The sequence below is a fragment of the Dendrobates tinctorius genome, unplaced genomic scaffold (assembly GCF_039654945.1).
Source record: "Dendrobates tinctorius isolate UK_male_01 unplaced genomic scaffold, ASM3965494v1 ptg000105l, whole genome shotgun sequence".
NCBI classification, from domain to species: domain Eukaryota; kingdom Metazoa; phylum Chordata; class Amphibia; order Anura; family Dendrobatidae; genus Dendrobates; species Dendrobates tinctorius.
In genome coordinates this window covers 12,482,054-12,500,000 of record NW_027361773.1, presented here as the reverse complement: position 1 = coordinate 12,500,000, position 17,947 = coordinate 12,482,054, and the positions used below count along the sequence as shown (strand labels likewise).

At 44.5% G+C, this 17,947-nt stretch overlaps 1 protein-coding gene across 1 annotated transcript; it reads left to right on the top strand.

Moving 5' to 3' along the window:
* The first annotated feature begins 998 nt into the window (after positions 1 to 998).
* LOC141100508 (tubulin alpha-1B chain-like) lies at positions 999 to 16,257 on the top strand. Its single transcript, XM_073589078.1, has 4 exons — positions 999 to 1,149; positions 11,107 to 11,329; positions 13,489 to 13,637; positions 15,068 to 16,257. The coding sequence occupies exons 1-4, from the start codon at positions 1,147 to 1,149 to the stop codon at positions 16,043 to 16,045; spliced, it is 1,353 nt and encodes a 450-aa protein (XP_073445179.1). The 5' UTR covers positions 999 to 1,146; the 3' UTR covers positions 16,046 to 16,257.
* Positions 16,258 to 17,947: the final 1,690 nt, after the last annotated feature.

The following is a 17,947-nucleotide window of genomic DNA, read 5'->3' as shown; positions in this document are numbered from 1 at the left end:
TTATATGTCCATTTTGCAAGGCGGCGAGAAAATCTCGCCATACAGATTGCATACGGATGCCATACGGATTACATACGGATGCAGACATGCGCAAAATACGCGACCACACCTTGATTACGGATGACATACGGAGCACTATTTAGGGGTCATTCATCCGTATTACGCATGTAAACTGCGGACCGTATTTTGCGTTGGTTAGTGTGACCCCGGCCTCACCCATATACTTCTATGGGTGCGTGCAATCCAATTGTTGCAGCCACTCACAGTATGCTGCCATTGTTTTCGCATGCTGGGTATTGAGACACTATGGTGTCCAATGGGTGCACAAATCTGAAACAAAATTGTGCGGCCATTGGGCATCACAGCGAGTGAAGTTTTGGTCGCACGCAGCAAGATGTTGCATTTGCGATTACCATAAATCGATCACGTTATTTAGGTTGATGTATAAACCAAGCAAAAAGTACACAAATTTTTTTTTGCTTTTACATCAAAATATAAAGTAATATAAATAACGGTAATTAGTAACATATTTGTACCCAAAATCGTACCAAGAGAAAGAAGTCATTATGAATGTCAGAATATTTGGAAGCAAAGTGTACGTTTTTCGACCAAGCAAGTTGTAATGAGAATTCCAATGAGGATGTTGACTGAACTTTTTTCAACGTGAAAAAGAAAAAAACTTTTTGCCTGTAAAAACTTTACAGCTCAAAATCGCAACAATCCTTTTTAGGGCTCATGCTCACTTGCGAGAGACTCGCACGATTCTCTCACATGAAAACCTGGCACTGCCCCGACACTCGGACCGGAGCATGCGGCTACATGTATTTCTATGCAGACGCACACTCCGGTCCGAGTGCCGGCAGCAGTGCCAGATTTTCATGCGAGTCTCTCGCAAGTGAGTATGAGCCCTTAAGTTTAGACTGTGAACTGAAAAAACTTCCTGCAGCCATAAACAAAGAAAATTCTATAGGCCAAAAAATGGCCTGGAGCTCACGGTGTTAAACGGTAGCATTTCCCATCAGGTGACATTAATAGGCCTTATATATCATGGTGCGGGAGAGACACCTGGTTGATTGTTTTTCTTGCTGATAGTTTGGTGAGCTGGGAAGGCTCCTGTGTGGAGGTGAAAAGCCAACGGGAAAAAGCATGGTATGCAGGGGGTTATTTGGTTTGTTTTAATACACTGAATTTCTATCCAGGGTAAGGGTGTGAAATGTGTACACTATAATAGTGCAGATCACAACAATAGGATTTGAAGATGGGGTCCTGATGTACCCTACTGTCTAGAGACGGAATTGTAATTCCCACTTATTTGTTCGGGAAGCCTGACCATCTCTCCACTGAGCAGTGTTCAATGGAGCCCCATTTTAGAACTAGATGTGGTTCCCATTGGTGGGATCTACATCAATGGTTTAGGCCCCTCCTGAGGATATGCCAGTCATAAATGCACAAATGGCATTACTTTAACCCCTTAATGACTGGGCCAAATTCTTAAATCTGATGTGTCGCTTTATTTAGTACTAACTCTAGAATACTTCAACACTCCGTTGATTTTTAGATTTAGTTTTGACACATTATACTTTATGGTAATGTTAAATTTAGGTTTGGTGTTTCTTTACAAAAAAAATCATAAACTTGACAAATGTCAGTCATGAAAGTCCAGATACTCATTCCACACACAAACACTAATAACCTTTCCCTCTTGACTGCTTTACAGCACCATTTATAAAATGTTGCTTGGTTTTTTATTTTTATTTTTTTTTTTTTGGGGGGGGGGGGGTTTCCTTTAACATTTTTTACTTTTTTTTTTTTTCAATGATACTAACAAAACTTACTGTATTTGTGTTGTTGGGGTTTTATTTTTTTGAGGGAGGGGGATCTTTTTGGAAACCTCCAAAAGTGATACCATTTCAAAAAATGCACCCCCTCAATGTGCTCAAAATTGCTGTTAGGTAGTTTAACACTTCAGGTGATTTTCAGGAATGCAAAGTGACACAAGAATGAAAAAATGTAATTTCACCATCTAATAGTTCTAACTTAACAGGCTACTCACAGTAGCTAGCAGACTCTAAGGCCATTATTTCCATTGCAAACACCAGGAACACATGTTCAAGCTCTCAGGGTGCCGATAGGGTTAAAGAGGGAGCCCCCACACTCTGTTAACAATCTAGATGCTGTCACTACTGACAGCAGTGTTTATTTAAGGGGTTAAACTGCCATGGCTGGCGCTAACCCTGGTGGCTGATGTAATAGGTTGTCATCTAGTGTCCAGCTGATCACTACTGGAGGCTTGTTTCTTATATCGCAGGTCACTTTTAAGTCGTATTGGTGGTCACTAAGGGGTTGGAGCTCTTTACAATAGTTGTCACCAATTGTTTTCCTTTTGTCCCCCCTCCTGGTTTTTGTGTATATAATATTCACCCTAACTTAAACCTCGCCAGGACTGATTCTTTCCTCCTCTTCTGAGAGCCATCTAAATGTGGTTTTTGACACATGGTGCATGAACAGCAAAATTTATAATGGGTACTTGTTTCCCCATTAAAGACAATGAAAAATAAAAAACTAAATGAGGCCAAAAAAGAAACGAAGTTCCCAGATCTGTAACGGCTTTATTTTTCCCATTGCTAAAGCTGTTTTATTTGTTTTTTTGTTTGTTTTTTTTATCCCAATTTTGGAAGTGACTGGAAAAAATACAATTGTCTGTCTTAAAGGACTTGACCTTTGTAGATGTTAAACTGCTTGTTATATACTGCAGTAACATAGTATGTAATGTATATTTTGGCCTCCTATAGAGCTCAACCTGTGGCTGAGCTTCACAATATTTCCAAGGTTGCAGCCATGGTGACCCATTGGTGCCCTACAATATCATTGCAACAGGCTGATGGGTGCCAGGGCACGTGAGCATTGACATGCGTTTCATTTAATGTGCGTGTGTCTGTATAATGGCTACAAGCAGCGATCAGAGCTCGGTTGCTGCTGGCATGTCATAGACTACATATGGAGAGCTCAGCTCCTGATCCCTCTCCACACTCTACTCCTGCATTCCTGCACATGTTTCCATTAAGGATTAAAAGGTTCTCCAGGGATATGATGACTTATTAGGCAAGTCATTAACCCCTTCCTGACCAATGAAGTGTATGTATACCCAGGAGCTGTGATTGCCGCTGGGTGTTCAGCTTACATGACCACTGAACCCCAGCTCACAGCCAGGAGTGGTGCCTGCGCTGCTCATGGCAGTTTAACCCTCTAAATTGTGCAATTGATATCGATCACAGTATTTAGAAGGCAGAGAGGGAGGTGGCCCTCAATCCTTCGCTCGGCACCCCCCCTGCAACGTCATCACGAGGGCCCGATTGTTGTCATGGTTACCCGGCTTCACCATGACTACATCACTAGACTCTAACAAGCCTGTTAGATTGTGCACAGTGCATGATCGAACATGTTAGTATGAGGGCAGGCTGACAGTTCTAATGCATTGCAATGCATTATAAGTGATCAGACTGCGGGAAGTCAAAGCCCCATAGAGGGACTAAGTAAAGTGAAGAAAAACTGTAAAGCTAGATTTTAAACAATTATAAAAAAAAAAAAAAAAAAAAAAATTGGACCCATAAATGGATGGAAACCCCAAAGTAAATGCTCAGCGTAGAGCACAGGATAAATGTGATCCAAATGTTATGCAAAATATTCCCAATAAAGGTTTCCACACAATCCACAAAAAAAGCCCTCACTCAGGTCTGTCTCGTAACAGAAATATAGGGGGTTGCATGCTACTGTTAGCACAAAGGCTCTGGAAAAATGCTATGCCCCCCCCCCAAAAAAAATAAATTCTGTGCTTCCAAATGCCGCCTAACTTATGGGTGCATGAGCTGGGGCATAAAGTACTGAGCACTACAATGTACTACAATAGCAGATCTGCAATTTTCACTCGGCAACATCCACTGCTGCCTGTTTATGTAAAACATCCATGAAGTCAAAATTGTCACTGCACCTGTAGGTAATTTCCCGAAGTGGGTCATTTGATGGAGGTTCTGCTCTTGTAGCACTTACGGTCTCTGTATATGGAGTTCACAAACTATTCTAGGAAAACCTGCACTCCAGGAGTCAACTAGCGCTTTGTCCCTCCTGAGTCTTGCTGTCTTGCTTAGTAGTACTGTACAGCCACATGAGGCATTTCTACATTCAGCAGAAATTGTCACGCGTTTTGGTGCCATTTTTATCCATTTTCGCATATGAAAATGTAAAATCTTGGGATAAAACAAAATTTTGTGGTAAAAATGTAATCTTTACTGTCTGATGGTATAAAAACTGACACCTGTGATATCAATATCATTACTGCACCCCTAGATGAATTCAATGAGAGGTGTAGTTTGTAAAATGAGTTTCTGCTGTTCTGGCACCTCGGGGGCTCTCCAAGTATGTCATGGTACCTGCAAACAATAAGGGTATGTGCACATGTTGTGGATTCTGCTGTGGATTTTTCCGGGCAGATTTTGCTAAATCCGCAGGTAAAATGTTTTATCTGCAGATTTACTTTGGATTTTCTGCAGTTTTTGTGCAGATTTCACTTGTGTTTTTACACCTGCAGATTCCTATAATGGAAGAGGTGTAAAAACGCTGCAGAATCCTCACAAAGAATTGACATGCTGCGGATTTAAAACCAAAGCAATCTGCGCAGAAATTTCTGCAGCATGTGCACAGTGTTTTTATTTTACATTGAATATAATGGTACTGTACACCGCAGAAGAACCTTCTGAGGATCTGCAACGTGTGCACAGACCTTACTGTAAAATCTGAACTCTAATATGGTGTATCTTCCCTTCTGAGCTTTGCACTGTGCCTCAGAAAGTAGTTTTCGACCGCTCATGGGGTTCCTGTGTACTTAATAGAAATTGCACAACAAATTTTGGGGTGACTTGTCTCGTGGTATCCTTCTCAAAATAAAAAAATTTGGGACTAAAAATGTGGGGGGATGTTTTTTTTTTTTTCTGTGTGAAAAAGTAATGTAAACTTTTTTTTTTTTTATCCCTCTACATTGCATTAATTCCTGTGAAGCACCTGAAGAGTTAATAAGCTTCTTGAAAGTGGTTTTGAGCACCTTGAGGGGTGCAGTTTTTAGAATGGTGTCACTTCTGGGTATTTTCCATCATATAGGCCCCCAAAGTCTCTTCAAATGTGATCTGGTCCAAAACAAAATCTGTTAATTTTAATTAAAAAATTAGAAGGGCTAAAAATCGATCAGCAATTTCAACTTCCAAAAATTATTTTGTACAGCATGACTAACTGGTTTAAGAATATAAAAATAGTTTAAAACTTTCAAAAATTTTAGCAATTTCTGATATTTTCACAAATTAACACACGTTACCACTCTCTCATGAAGTACAAATGTCATGAAAAAACAATCTCCAAATCAGTGAGATCTGCTGAAGCATTCCAGAGTTTTTACCTCGAGTGACACTGGTCAGAATTGTAAAATTTGGCCTGGTCATGAAGTGGTTAATATCAGATGGGTGATGGGGGTCCAACACACTACTGACAAATTGTCAGCAGCTGAATGTTGGCAGTGAATGGAGCTGCACTGGGTTGGTGCTGGGTACAACCCAATGCAGGCGCTAAAGTGGTACCTAGATAAAAGAAACTCCAAGCTAACCTGTACAGAGTATCAATTGAATATTGAAGTTATGTTTGATTTTTGTCACCCATGACTGCACCAATGAGAGAAGATCTGCCCTTCGAGGACCAGAAACCTTCAGGATAAAACGGGCGGCGCCTCTTTGCATCAGTGGTTTTCTGTCCTCGACGGGGGAGCCTTCTTGACGGCGACAGGATAAAGTGGATGTTTTCCCAGACCTGAGCTGTCTGGTGTTCCAGCAGGGCACAGTCTCTGCTGCACTGGGAGACTGGAAGCGCTGGAGACTGGTCTATCTGTTGGTTGGAGTGTGCTGTGGCACCATCCCAGTACGGGATCGGGAAGTCACACCCCAATGTCGTGTGCCAGGACCTTTCACCCAGAACGGAGCTTCCAGTGGGTGTTACCAGAAGCTGCAGTAGCGGGCTGGCTAGCAGAACCCAGGTTGTGGTGTACATAAAAATTGCTGGTCAGGGAGGGCCACTTTTGTCCATATGGAGTCGCAACAGCCCCCTGTGCAGCAGCACCATGCAGCAGCTGCACCTGAAGAAACCTCAGCCACAGCATCTCCCACCTCAGCAGAAGCATCCCCAGAGAAGTCAGCAGCCACATCCAGAAAGAAGTGGTTGCTCCAATGGAGTACATAGGACTAGGGATTCCAGGTTTAGTCAGTACAGCTCCAGCAGGATTGAAGTCTGCTGTCTGCACAGCAGAGATCTCGGATGACATTCTGCCTCCAGTTCTGGTACCCCCCCCCCCCCCCTTTTTTTAAAAAAAAAACCTGAGTGGTGATCTGCGAGAAAGCTCAGCCTGTTAAGGTGTTCGTTCTTCCCTTCTTTTTCTGTCTGAAGGATGCCAATAGGAAGTGCACCACAAAATCAAATAGAACCTGTCCTCAATGCAGCCAGGGGTTAGCTAGAGAATGGACAAAGCTATGGCAGACCTGTATTGGAGAAACCAATTTGAAGGAGTCTCATAACATCTCTGCTAGCCTTAAGTCCATCATTAAAATGAAGGTGCAGATTTCCCTTAAAGCCCTGTCCCACTCAAGAGATATGTCCCATAGCTATCCAGTATTGTCTTCATTCTCGGTTGAGGGGGTTTTGCAGGACTCTGCTTCAGATTCTTCCTCGCTGCAGAGTGACTTGGATGGGCCATTGCTTTCCACTGGAGAAGTTGCAGGCTCAGATTGTTAATCTGCCCAGCCAGGCAGATGCTCGGTGGGCTAGCGGCTCTGTAATACAAAGTGGGCAGCCGGCCCTTTAAAACAGGGGTGGGGAACCTCCGGCCCACAGACTTTTCAAGCCATCTGCGGGCAGGTCCCAAGAGTCTGCAATGCTTGAGTGACAGTGGTATCCTGCCAGCCCTTTAACCCCCCCCCAAGTGCACGCAGCGTTCATTACAGAACGCTGCCTGCACATAGATGATTGTCATTAGGGTGGGAGGGGTTATCACCAGGGTGGGCGGGGTTAGCTCCCAATGATGCCACTGCCAGTCCAGAGAGATCTGTCGGCAGCTCGGTTCAGTGCCTGCCTGCTGGTGACTTCTGTGACTTTCTGCTGGTGATCTGTGCCTCTCAGCCATGTGCCCCCCCCAGCTATATGTCCCAATATGATCTCTGTGCCTCTGTACCCCACTGTGATCTCTGTGGCCCCAGCTTTGTCCCCCCCTTGATATTTATGCTCCCATGTGTCTGTGCACTCCCTGTGATCTTTGTGCCCCCCCCCCATGCTGCATATCTCCTTTTTTCTTTTTTTGGTTCCTGTGTGGTGCCCCAGAGGCTTCAGTTGCCACAGAGGTACTGCACCTTCTCCTAAGGTGTAGTGCCCCACCATCCAGGTAAGGTGGGAACTCCTGACCACACTCCACACCTGCATTCCACACACAGGATAGTTCAGTGGGGCCACCTAACAGCTTCAGGCTGGGGGTTAGCAGAGCACCCCTCGTGGAACCCTGCTTCGTAACATGAGATGTGCTGGGAGGCGGGTGGAGTTAGATGATATAAAAGAGAGTTAGGGAGTAGTTGGTTAGATGATAGAGAAGATGGGTGTCTGAGGGATGTGCTGCAGCAGGTCCCAGTGATGTGGGCTGCTGGCACGAGAGACCAGAGAAAGAGACTGATAAGATTGATAACTTAACCTTCCATAAGAGAGAGAGAACAGATCGGAACGAAGGAGAATAGAAGGACAGTGGGAAGCTGGTTGAAGAAAGATGGACAACCTTTCCAGTCCAGAGAGCACAAAGGCTGGGGCCCGGTCCCCGAGGTTGATTGGATCTTTATGTCCGGCAACACACCGGAGGAGTAGTGAGCTGCTAACGCCTTGCTCCCATCATAGACTTGGGACACAACAGCAACTGAATAGAGAGCCGGGACGCAGTGAGGAGTCCCCGAAGCAGGCTACAGCTGTCTGTCATACAAGTAAATACTAGGAACACCTAGAGAGAGGCATTCCAGGGTAACTAAGTACTGGAGTGCTTCGCACCTAAAGGCGCATTGGAGGAGTCATTCAGTAAGGTACATGTTGGCGGAGTGTGGAAGGGAGAATCCTGTCCTGCCTGGAGGTTGGCTGGAGCCCTGACCTGGAGAACACAGTACAGAGGCAGGCAGTTGTGTGAACTGCAGTCAGTAAAGCTTTGGAACTGCATATTCTGGCGTCCTCCAGTTCTTCCCGCACCAATACACCTGGGTACCAGCATCCATACCATTCTGCGCCTCTCCTCATCCATTGCACCTACACTGCCCTGGGACTACAGCTCCACCTGTGGGGAGCTACACCATCTTTGCTGCACCACACCATCAGTCCCAGCGGATCTGCATGCAGCGTTGGCTCAACATCTTACTTGCCAAACACCACGGGTGGCGTCACGAACTATCACTGCCGTTGATATTGGGCGCCCAGGGCCACGTACCGGGTCACTGCTGCTGTGACACATTCCCACCTTGACACTGGCCCGGTACCAAGTACACCGCTGCCCTGGGTGTGAGAGGGCAAAACTCGCAAGATTTTGCCGACGCCATTTTGGATCCCGACATCGTCCACGCCGGCGACATCTTCTTCCGGCGACGCCATCTTGAGTATCGCGGGATTTCACGATACTCAAGATGGCGTCACCGCAAGAACATGTCGCCGGCGTGGACAACGTCTGGATCCAGGATGGCGCCGGCGGAAGATGATGTCGGGGATCGTGGAGCAGCGGCGATGACGGCGTATGAGAGACAGAGTGAGAGAAGGGGTCGTGTGTGGAGTGAAGGAGTGAGTGGACGTGAGTGGAGAAGGTGAGAGGAGTGTGTGTGTTGAGGGTTAACAAGGCAAGAGGTGTGATGCTATTGCATCCTCCTGATGCGATGGCATCGGGCCATAATCTAGTCTAATATATAAAGTTCAAAGTGTGTGTGTGTATGTACGGGATAGGCATCCGCTCCGTCGCAGCTACAGCCACAAAATTTGGCAGTCGCACGTCTGGACCCCGAGAGCATCCTAAGCTATGTTGTGAGGTGAAATTTTAACCCCGCGCGTTCCAATTCACCAAACCATTTTGCCCCTATCTACATAATGGGGAAACAGTGTGTGCGTATCAAGCCCCGCCCCTCATTATGTCACAATGGTTGCTATGGGATGGAGGATGTATGATGGGTATATGGGCACTGGACTGTGGGATGGAGGATATATATGACGGGTATATGGGCACGGGCCTATGGGATGGAGGATAGGTATGATGGGTAAATGGGCATGGGACTATGGGATGGCGGATATGTATGATGGGTATATGGGCACAGGCCTATGGGATGGAGGATGTGTGATGGGTATATGGGCTCTCTACTATGGGATGGAGGATAATTATAATTTGCTACAACTAACCACAGTTAGTTACTATGCCCGGGCAGTGCCGGGCTCTTCAGTGTGTATATATATATATATATATTTTACAGTCGCCTATATAATGTATGCAACATAATATAGTATAATGCTGTCTTGATATAGTGCATAATGTTATGTTGGCCCATCTCTACAATATGTACACAACTACACTCTATATTCCTTACCACAGTATATATTGTGGAGCTATGTATGCTGTGTATACTTCTCCAGTCCTGTATACATGGTGTAATTCTCAGTATCTGGTCTTGTGTGTATGTGTATATATGTCATCACTCCAATAAGCTGTAAAGTGGCAGACTATTTAATAGCCCATGTGGCAATGTTTCAGATCCATAACATAAGCTTTCTCTGCTGTGGAACGGAAATGTTGCCACATGGGCTAATAGTCCACCCTCCCCACATGTTCAGGGCTCGGGCACTTGCGATACTTGCCTCTTCTTGCTCCTCTGCTGCGGCGTCTTCTGACTATGACGTTTCAGGTCAGAGGGTGCAGTGATGTTACGTGTGTGCGCCCTCTGCCTGAAGAGTCAGTGCAGAGAGCCGGAAGACACCAAGGTTGAGTCCAGAGCAGTGGCCATCAAGGAGAGGTGAGGATTTCAGTTTTTTTTTTGGTGTAGAGTAATATATGGGGCCCATTATATACTGGAGCATCATATGGGGAATTAAGATCACCCACAGCAGCAACTTGCAGAGCCAGGTCACTAATGGTTTGGTTAAGCAAGCCTAAGATTCCTGTCCAGTGGCCCCCCCCCCCCCCCCATGACTCCCTTTCCCAGGTGGAGGGAGGCTCTCCGCCTTCCTACCAACTCCGGAGTAATTTGATGACTGCCCCACATGCATCTTCGACAGAATGGGTGTTTGAGATTGTATCTATTGAACAAAAAATGTTCTGCTAGAGGTTCTTCTACAAGAGTGGGGGGGAGTGTTTTATTCACCCCTGTTCCTGATGAAGAAACTGATGGTGTTTAAAGTTGTGTACACTAATCTTGGAGGTCCTCTTGTGCGCTGTAATCCACTGATGCGGAGAGAGGCGCTGCCTTTTTATCTTGAAGGTTTCCTGTGCTCAAAGATTGGATCCCTTCTCTCATTGGGTGCTGTCATGTGTTCTTAAAAAACATATTACCTGTAAATATACTTGTTTCCCCACACCAAAAAAACCTACTGATGGGGAATTTAGATTGAGCTCTAGTGTGGATGTCATGTCTGTAAAGTGCTGTGGAATTATTGGCGCTATATAGGCAGGTGCAGGCTACCATGTATTCTCTCAAAGAAACTAGTCAATTATGCAAATCAGAGCGAGTGTAGTAGGATCCAAATGAGAAGTCTCCATCTTCATTCTGTCAGTGGAAACTGGACAACACTCAGATGAGTCACTGACTTGCATAGCAGTGCGTCTGAAAATCAGATCAAACTCTGGCATTCAGCAAATTTTTCCTTGGACTGGCTCGGTTTGAGGAAAATCTAACATGTGCATAGCGCCATAACCTAACATTGATCTGAGTGCAATCTGATTTTACTGGACAAAAATATGCATGCCTGCACCTGCCTTATGGGAGATGGATAATAGAAGTGAACATTAATTCTGATCTTATTTTGCAGAGGGAATGCATTTCTGTCCATGTAGGCCAGGCAGGTGTTCAGATGGGAAACTCCTGCTGGGAGCTGTACTGCTTGGAACATGGAATCCAACCAGATGGGGTAATAGAACATGGCAAAACCACACAAACCGTGGACTCTTCTTTTGGCACCTTCTTCAGTGAGACTGGAGCTGGAAAGCATGTACCACGAGCAGTGTTTGTTGACTTAGAGGAAACTGTCATAGGTACAGTATCTATTCTTGGTTTAAGGTGTGTGTGTGTGGTTTTTATTTGTTTTTGTTTTTTTAAGGCTACTTTCACACATCAGTTTTTTGCCGTCAGGCAGGATCCGGCTATTTTTAGAAAAAACGGATCCGGCATAAATTTTGGAGAACTGTAGAAACGGATCCGTTATTCTGCCGGATCCGTCTAGCAGGTTATATCTGTTTCCTGGGGGCTGGCCAATTGGATCTGAGCATGCGCAGACTTAAAAAAACGAATCCGGTGGCTGGATCCGTCTTTCTGGATCCGGCGCCCATAGACTTTCATTGTGGCAAAAAGCCAGAAGCGTCGGATCCGGCGCTTCCGGCTTTTTTGCCGGAGACAAAAAACGTTACAGTAGCCGTTTTTTCCAGACGCCGGAATGAGACAAGTAGCCGGATCCAGCAAAAAACGGATGAAACGCAATGCCATCCGGCGCTAATGCAAGTTAATGGGGAAAAACTGGATCCGGCATTGCATTTTGCCGGATCCGGTTTTACAAAAAAAGCCGGATCGCGCCTGACGGCGAAAAACTGATGTGTGAAAGAGGCCTTAGTGGTTGCCCACAGGATGAGTTATGGCTTGCCAATTGCTGGCTCCCCCACTTAACCAGAGAACAAAGCTTTGCAGAGCCCCATCTGGCTGTAGCAATGGATGCACATGAATCCTCCATTAGTTGTCTATAGAACTGCCACAGATGGTTGACTGCTGTTCTCAATCTGCCAGTCCAGTAGACTGTATTTGAAGACACGGTGAAGCCTTGTTTCCAGGATTAGTGGTAGTCTGTTATAGGAATACGTAATGACATTCGTTCTGAAGAAGCTATTAAAACATCAGGTCTAACTGCTACTGTATACATGCTCACTGTAAAAAAAAATAAAATAAATAAAAAAATAAAAATATGCACATTATGGTAATGGGTCGCCCTCCCAGGGCTGTGGGGTTCTCAGTACCGGGCTGATGTCAGCGGGATGTATCACAGCAGCGGAGACCTGGTCCGTGGCCCTGGGCGCCCAAGTAATGGGGGAATTGTTGCTTGAATGAATAGTTTGTGACGCCACCTGTGGTGTTCGGCAAGTGAGATGTTAAGCCGATGCTGCATGCAGATCCTGTGGGACTGGTGGTGTGTTGCAGCCAAGATGAAGCTCCCCACAGGTGGAGCTGTAATCTGAGGGCAGTGTAGATGTAGGGGGAGAGGTGCAGGCAGTATAGAAGCTGGTACCCAGATGTAGTGGTACAGGGTGTGTAGGCGCAAGAATAAATGGAGGACACCAGTGCTTGTAGTTCCAACGCTTTACTCAGTCTGTAGTACACACCAGTGCCTGCCTCTGTCCTGTGTCCTCCGGGTCAGGGACTCCGTCAACCTCCAGGTCAGATGGAATGCTCCCTTCCAACATGTGCCGTTCTGAACGTGTCCTCTTATAGCGCCTTTGGTGTGAAGTACTCCTAGTACTGAGTTACACTGGAGTTCCTCCTGATAGATGTTCCCATGAACCTTCCTTGCATAGCAGACAGCTGTAGCCTGCTTTGGGGACTCCTTGCTCCTGAGGCCCAGCTCACTATCAATGTTGCTGTTGTGCCCCCAAGTCTTAGTTGGGAGTAGTGCATTTACAGCCCACTACTCCACTGGTGTCTGCTGTAGGACCCTTAGTATCCATACAACCTCGGGGACCAGGCCCTGGCCTTGCGCTTAGAACTTCTAGGCAGGGTTCTCTTCTAACCCACATCCTCTGTTCCCTTTCTCTCCTACATTCTGTTCCTGTCTTTCCTTCCCATGGAAGATCAGGTTTCTGTTCAGTGTCTTTCTTTCCTTTCCTGTGCCAGCAGACCCAGGTCACTGAGATCAGCTGCAGCACCTCCTTCCTCCATCCTTCTCTCAGGGATCCTCACTCTTCTCTCCTCTCCAACTGACTGACCTCAAATCCTAAACCTTCCCGCTCTTTTATGTAATCTGTAAATGGGCCATTAGTAGGACCATGTTTGTGACAGAATCTGTTTACTAATTTTGGAGGTGGAAATGGTCCCCTGTGCAATCGCACCAATGCCATGGCCATCCCTAAATATATGGAGTAGAGTAGTTGAGGGATGAGCAACTAAACTTTTGATTAACTTCAACAATCTAGCCATTTCATTTTCTTTCTAGATGAGACTAGGACTGGAGTATATAAAACCTTGTTCCATCCAGAGCAGCTTATTACTGGAAAAGAAGACGCTGCTAACAACTATGCTCGTGGGCATTATACAATAGGCAAAGAGTTAATAGATTCTGTGCTGGACAAAGTTCGAAAACTGGCAAGTACACTCGAAATGTTGAATTTGGCAACTTAAATAATATTCTCACTATCAGTCGTCAAATTAAAAATATAGCTGCAATACTGCATACAGCCTGGGATAAGTGACTCTTATTTTGTATATAGTTTAGGCAGCCATGTCTTAAGCTTAGACTAGAATTGTCTGTTTTCTTTCTTCTCACCTCCCATCGCCACACCCATATCCTCCAGCCAAGCCTGATCTTTAAACTATGCCTTCAAGGAGTTATCTCAAGTTTATCCCCCAATTCCAGGACATAGGATAACTTTCTGATTGCTGTGACCTCCACTGATCCTGAGAGTGAATGGAGCAGAGTGCAATCATGCACACTACTGATGCATTTATTCTTGATGGGAGTGCTGACTTGCTGATCTTTATCACTCCTTTTAAAATGAATGGAGAGGAAGTGCATATGATAGTCTTTGGCTCCATTCCCACAGTGCTCTTCAAAGCTGTGTCTCTCAGGATCAGTGGGGGCCACAGCAGTCGGACCTCCAGAAAATGGAAATTGTCACCTAGCCTGTGGATCTGGAACATTACTTAAATTTGAGAACACCTCTAATTCCTTAACGACCTGAGGTATTTTTGGCTTTACACTTTCATTTTTTGCTTCCCAGAGCCATAACATTATTTTTTTTTTTTGTCCATGTGAGGGCTTGTTTTTTACGGGACAAGTTGTACTTTTGAGCAACACCATTGGTTTTACCATATTGTGTACTCAAACTGGAAAATTCCAAGTGTGGTGAAATTGCAAAAAAGTGCAATCCCACACTTATTTTCTGCTTTGCTTTTATACTAGGTACACTAAATGCTAAAACTGACCTGCCATTATGATTTGCCAGGTCATTATGAGTTCATAGACACCAAGTATGTTTAGGTTTTTTTTTTCCTTTGGACATGTTTCAAGCCTCCTTGGGAGACTAGAAGCTGCCATAACTTGATCAGCACTGCTACATAAAGGTGATTATCAGATCGCCAGCATGTAGCAGAATTGCTCACTTGTTATGAGCGCTGACTACCAAGCAGCACTCATAGCAATCCAGTACTGACAACCAAAAACATCTCCAGGAGACCTCTGGTTGTCATGCCAGCCCATCGGTGACCTGCAATCACAAGACGGATGTCACCAGTGGGCAGACTTCCAGCACGATTGCAGGAAGTGCACGTTAAATGCCGCTGTCAATTTGACGGAGGCATTTAACAGGGTAATAGCCGTGGGTGGTAACAGCTGATATGTGCCGGGAAAGATGTGGGCTCATCGCTGGACCCCACATCAAAGGGAGGGAGTCCAACATCAGATTAAATCTATGCCTGATGTCAGAAAGAAGTTAATGTATGTTGGTCTTGACTTCGATACTCTGTATGCATATCTAGCAGAACTTTGATCTATTTTTTTTCCTACTTTCTTGCAGGCTGACCAATGTAGTGGTCTACAAGGGTTTTTGGTATTCCACAGTTTTGGAGGTGGTACAGGCTCAGGCTTTACTTCACTATTGATGGAGCGTCTTTCTGTTGACTATGGGAAAAAGTCAAAGCTCGAGTTCTCAGTTTATCCTGCCCCCAGGATATCTACTGCAGTGGTGGAGCCATACAACTCAATTCTGACAACCCACACAACTCTGGAGCACTCGGACTGTGCTTTCATGGTAGATAATGAAGCAATTTATGATATATGTAACCGTAACCTGGACATTGAGCGTCCTACTTATACTAACCTTAACAGATTAATTGCCCAGATCGTTTCCTCTATTACTGCCTCTCTGAGGTTTGATGGTGCATTGAATGTTGACTTGACAGAGTTCCAGACTAACTTGGTGCCTTATCCTAGAATACATTTCCCTCTAGTCACTTACTCCCCCATAATATCAGCAGAGAAGGCTTACCACGAACAGCTGTCTGTGCCAGAGATTACTAATGCGTGCTTTGAATACTCAAATCAGATGGTGAAATGTGACCCCCGGCGTGGTAAATACATGGCTTGCTGCTTGTTGTACAGGGGTGATGTGGTGCCCAAGGATGTAAATGCCGCCATTGCCTCTATTAAAACAAGGAAGTCAATCCAGTTTGTTGAATGGTGTCCTACTGGCTTTAAAGTGGGTATTAATTACCAGCCTCCCACTGTGGTCCCAGGAGGAGACTTGGCCAAAGTGCAACGTGCTGTCTGTATGCTAAGTAATACTACCGCAATTGCAGAAGCCTGGGCCAGATTGGACAATAAGTTTGACCTCATGTATTCGAAGAGGGCTTTTGTACATTGGTATGTGGGCGAGGGGATGGAAGAAGGGGAGTTCTCTGAGGCAAGAGAGGATATGGCTGCTCTAGAAAAGGATTATGAAGAAGTGGGGACTGAGTCTGTAGATGGTGGTGATGAGGAGGATGATGAATACTGAACAGCTCCAGCTTAATATTTGCCAATGTGTAAATACCTGTTTTACAGATGTAATATTTAACTGTCATGATCTTGTATGTTTTTAGCAATGGTTTCAGATATATAAAGGGTCTTGTATCTAATTGTGTTCTGCTGAATACATAAACTGTATGATGATCTTGTATTGATGGTTGAAAGAGCATTTATTTTGTATCAATAAAATGTGATGCATCAGTCTGTTGGTGTTCATTAATCTGATAACATGGCCTTCTGTAAAGGCGATTAGACATGCAACATAATGGGTTTGGAAATTGATGCTTATACACAAGTTGCTGAACATTGTGGCTTTTTTTCCCCCCTCCTTTTTGAAAACTGCATGTGATATTCCAGTCTAGATTGTATGGATTAGCTTTGGGACTTCCTGACCTGAACCCTGCAGTCTCAAAGACAAACTAGGCTTTTGAAATCAGGTCAGTCTGTGCATTGTGTTCGGAGTACAGACTACAAAACACAAAGGTATAGAACTGACTTCAAGATGGTCATGTGCAACAAATGATTATCAACCTGCAGATATCAGTGGATCCAGCTACTAGAAGGATTGGCTCTTTTAACAAAATCCTTTTATCTCTGGAGAAAAACTGCAGCTAAATCTATCTGAAAGCAGGCAATTCTCCTCTTACATGCAATTTACTGTGTGTAGGGGAAAAGTCTAACGTATATAGACATTGAAAGATTTTTCATGGATTTTTTTTTTATAATGCTTAATGGAAACTGGTGAAGTGAAGGCATACCCACAGGTTCCTAAGAATGTGATTATCATAGGATACTTTTATTTTATTTTATTTTTATTTTTTTTTTAAATATATGCTTTTCTTAAACCACCCATAAAGTTTGAGTTTCATCCAGAAGGCTTGAATTTTCTTCAATTTGTCATCTGCATGCAATCAGTTTGTATGTAGCAGTTACTGTATAGCAAATTTGCAAGACTAAATATAGTTTTCTCTATGAAGTTGCAATGTAACTAAAAATTACTCTGTATGGAATATACAGTGGGGGGAAAAAAGTATTTAGTCAGCCACCAACTGTAGAAGTTATCCCACTTAAAGAGGAGGCCTGTAAATGACATCATAGGTAGACCACAACTATGAGTCAAAATGAGAAAACAAATCCAGAAAATCACCTTGTCTGATTTGGCAAGACTTATTTTGCAAATTATGGTGGAAAAGAAGTATTTGGTCATTAAGAAAAGTTCATCTTAATATTTTCTTATATCCTTTGTTGGCAATGACAGAGGTCAAATGTTTTCTGTAAGTCTTCACAAGGTTGGCACACACTGTTGGTGGTATATTGGCTCATTCCTCCATGCAGTTCTCCTCTAGAGCAGTGATGTTTTGGCAACTTGGACTTTCAAATCCCTCCAAAGGTTTCTATGGGGTTGAGATCTGTAGACTGGCTAGGCCACACTAGTACATTCATATGCTTCTTATGAAGCCACACCTTCATTGCCCTGGTGGTGTGCTTGGGATCATTATCATGCTGGAACATCCATCCATGTTCCATCTTCAATGCCCTTGCTTGCTGATGGAGGTTTGCACTCAACCTCACGATACATGGGCCCCATTCATTTTTCATGTACACGGATCAGTAGTCTTGGTCCCTTTGCAGAGAAACGGACCCAAAGCATGATGTTGCCACCCCCATGCTTTACAGTAGGTATGGTGTTCTTTGAATGCAACTCAGCATTCTGTCTCCTCTGAGCACGGCAGGTTTTGTTTCTATGAAACAGTTGTACTTTGGTTATATCAGACCATATAACATTCTTCCAATACTCTTCTGGATAATCCAAATGATCTCTAGCAAACTTCAGATGGGCCCGGACATGTACTGGCTTAAGCAGGGGGACACATCTAGCACTGCAGGATCT

What these genes read in the sequence shown, in the direction of transcription:
- LOC141100508 (XM_073589078.1), top strand. An exon ending in CTTAGAGGAAACTGTCATAG is followed by an intron (nt 11,330 to 13,488) that starts GTACAGTATCTA and finishes TTTTCTTTCTAG; the next exon opens with ATGAGACTAGGACTGGAGTA. An exon ending in TGGACAAAGTTCGAAAACTG is followed by an intron (nt 13,638 to 15,067) that starts GCAAGTACACTC and finishes ACTTTCTTGCAG; the next exon opens with GCTGACCAATGTAGTGGTCT.